General features: G+C 47.6%; 1 protein-coding gene across 1 annotated transcript; it reads right to left on the reverse strand.

The window, feature by feature from the left end:
- Nucleotides 1-270: 270 nt before the first annotated feature.
- MTLN (mitoregulin) lies at nt 271-1,123 on the reverse strand. The gene is made up of 2 exons (XM_031691918.2): nt 801-1,123; nt 271-363 (listed from the first exon to the last, which is right to left on the reverse strand). Exon 1 carries the CDS (start codon nt 1,080-1,082, stop codon nt 912-914), a length of 171 nt encoding a protein of 56 aa, XP_031547778.2. The 5' UTR covers nt 1,083-1,123; the 3' UTR covers nt 271-363; nt 801-911.
- Between the last annotated feature and the right edge of the window lie 599 nt (nt 1,124-1,722).

Genomic DNA, 1,722 nt, shown 5'->3' on the forward strand with positions numbered 1-1,722 from the left:
ATATTCTCACTCTTGGGACTGCATAAGTTATTTTTTTACAGTCCCTTGCTTTCCTCAACAGGTCCAGTAAAATAGCTGGCCAAAAAGACCCATAATGGTCCGCAGGCCAACCCCGCTTTGCGGTTGTACAAAGAACTAGCATATATTCCTTAAGACACAAAGTATCTGATCAAGAACACTAATACATCAGTTTTGAGAATCCAGATCTCTCAATGCAGTAAGCCACATGGCAGGCAAGATACTCCTTTTCCTTTTAATAAAAGGTTCAAAGATGTTTAATTATTTTTTATTTTAAAAATAAAATTGATTCATAAAGTGCAAGCAGAAAATACGGTCCAATGCTCCATATCCATCTTCGACAGGCTGTTGGAAACAGAAAAGAGAAATAAAAGTTAGGAATACATAATCGTTCACTTCAACTTTATTTTTGAGTTAAATCATGAACTATACGATGTGGTGTTACACATAAGAAAACTGAGAAACTGGTAAGGGGGAAGCGGTGGGGGGAACACCAGACTTCTTTCTTGTCCCTTTTTTCTTTCCAGTATTTTCCATCCTGAAGTTTAATGTGGTCACGGTTCACCGACATCGCACATGGTTAAGACATTCCCGTTAAACACACGCAGTAAACTGAATTACGACACCAAAGTGCGAGTTACTAGGAAAAATGAACTTCCTCCTCTTTCTGTGTCCGTGGGAGCAAGTCATCCCCTATGGGTTCTCCAGAGGCCCTCCTGCCCCCAAGACACCCGTCCGTCCCCAAAGTCTCCCCTTCGAGCGCCGCTGTAAGCACCGCTCACCGACTCTAGGAAGAGCCAGCGCTGCGAGCCGAGAGCGAGGCGAGCCTGGCGGCGGCGGGGCCCCATGCGGGAGAGGCGAGGGGCCGCGCGCAGGCCCGCAGCGCGGGGATCTCAGGCCAGGTCCAGCTTCTTCTGCGTCGCCGCCAGCTTGTCCTGCAGCCTCTTCTTCCTCCAGTCCAGGTAGCGCCTCCGCAGCCGGTTTGCCTGCCAGCCCAGGAGGACTCCGGAGGCAAAGGCCACCAGCACTGACAGCTGCAGCGTCCTCTCGGACACGTCCGCCATCGCGGCCGCCGGGAGCGCAGCGCGGGCTACGGCGGGGTGGCGGGGTCAAAAGGCGCCGCGCGTTCCCGGGCGGCGCGGGCCGCGCATGCGCCGAGCGGCCCGGAAACCTACTGCGGGAAACTTACAGATCGGCGCCTCCCGCCTTCTGCTGAAAACTTGCTCAGCCTTTGGTGTCCCCATTTCCCCCTCCTCTGAGCCCCTGCAATACTTGTCTGACATTCATCAGATTTTGCTTTGCATTCTTAGCTAACTTCGAGGGTGTGTCTTTCCCACCCCATTGTCAGCTGAACCTCTTTGCATTTTCTCTCAGCAGTAGCATGCGAGACACGTATGTGACTTTTAATTTTCTGGTAAGTCATTAAAAAAAAAATACAAGCAGATGAAATTATGTTTAATAATGTATTTTACTTAGCTCAATAGATACGGATTGTTATCACTTCAACATGTCATCAGTATAAAAACTATTAAAGAAATATTTTATTCTTTTTTCATACCAAGTCTTTGAAATCTGGTGTAGGTGTTATAATTAACAACACGTCTCCATTTGAACACTAAATTTTCAGTGTAGGTACTTGATCAGTATCTAGATTTCATAAAATTTCGTTGAAAATTTAGATTCATATACCCACGTTGTTCCAAA

This window comes from Vicugna pacos, chromosome 28 (assembly GCF_048564905.1).
Source record: "Vicugna pacos chromosome 28, VicPac4, whole genome shotgun sequence".
Taxonomy (NCBI): domain Eukaryota; kingdom Metazoa; phylum Chordata; class Mammalia; order Artiodactyla; family Camelidae; genus Vicugna; species Vicugna pacos.

What these genes read in the sequence shown, in the direction of transcription:
- MTLN (XM_031691918.2), bottom strand. Translation starts at nt 1,082, where the DNA reads ATGGCGGACGTGTCCGAGAGGACGCTGCAGCTGTCAGTGCTGGTGGCC.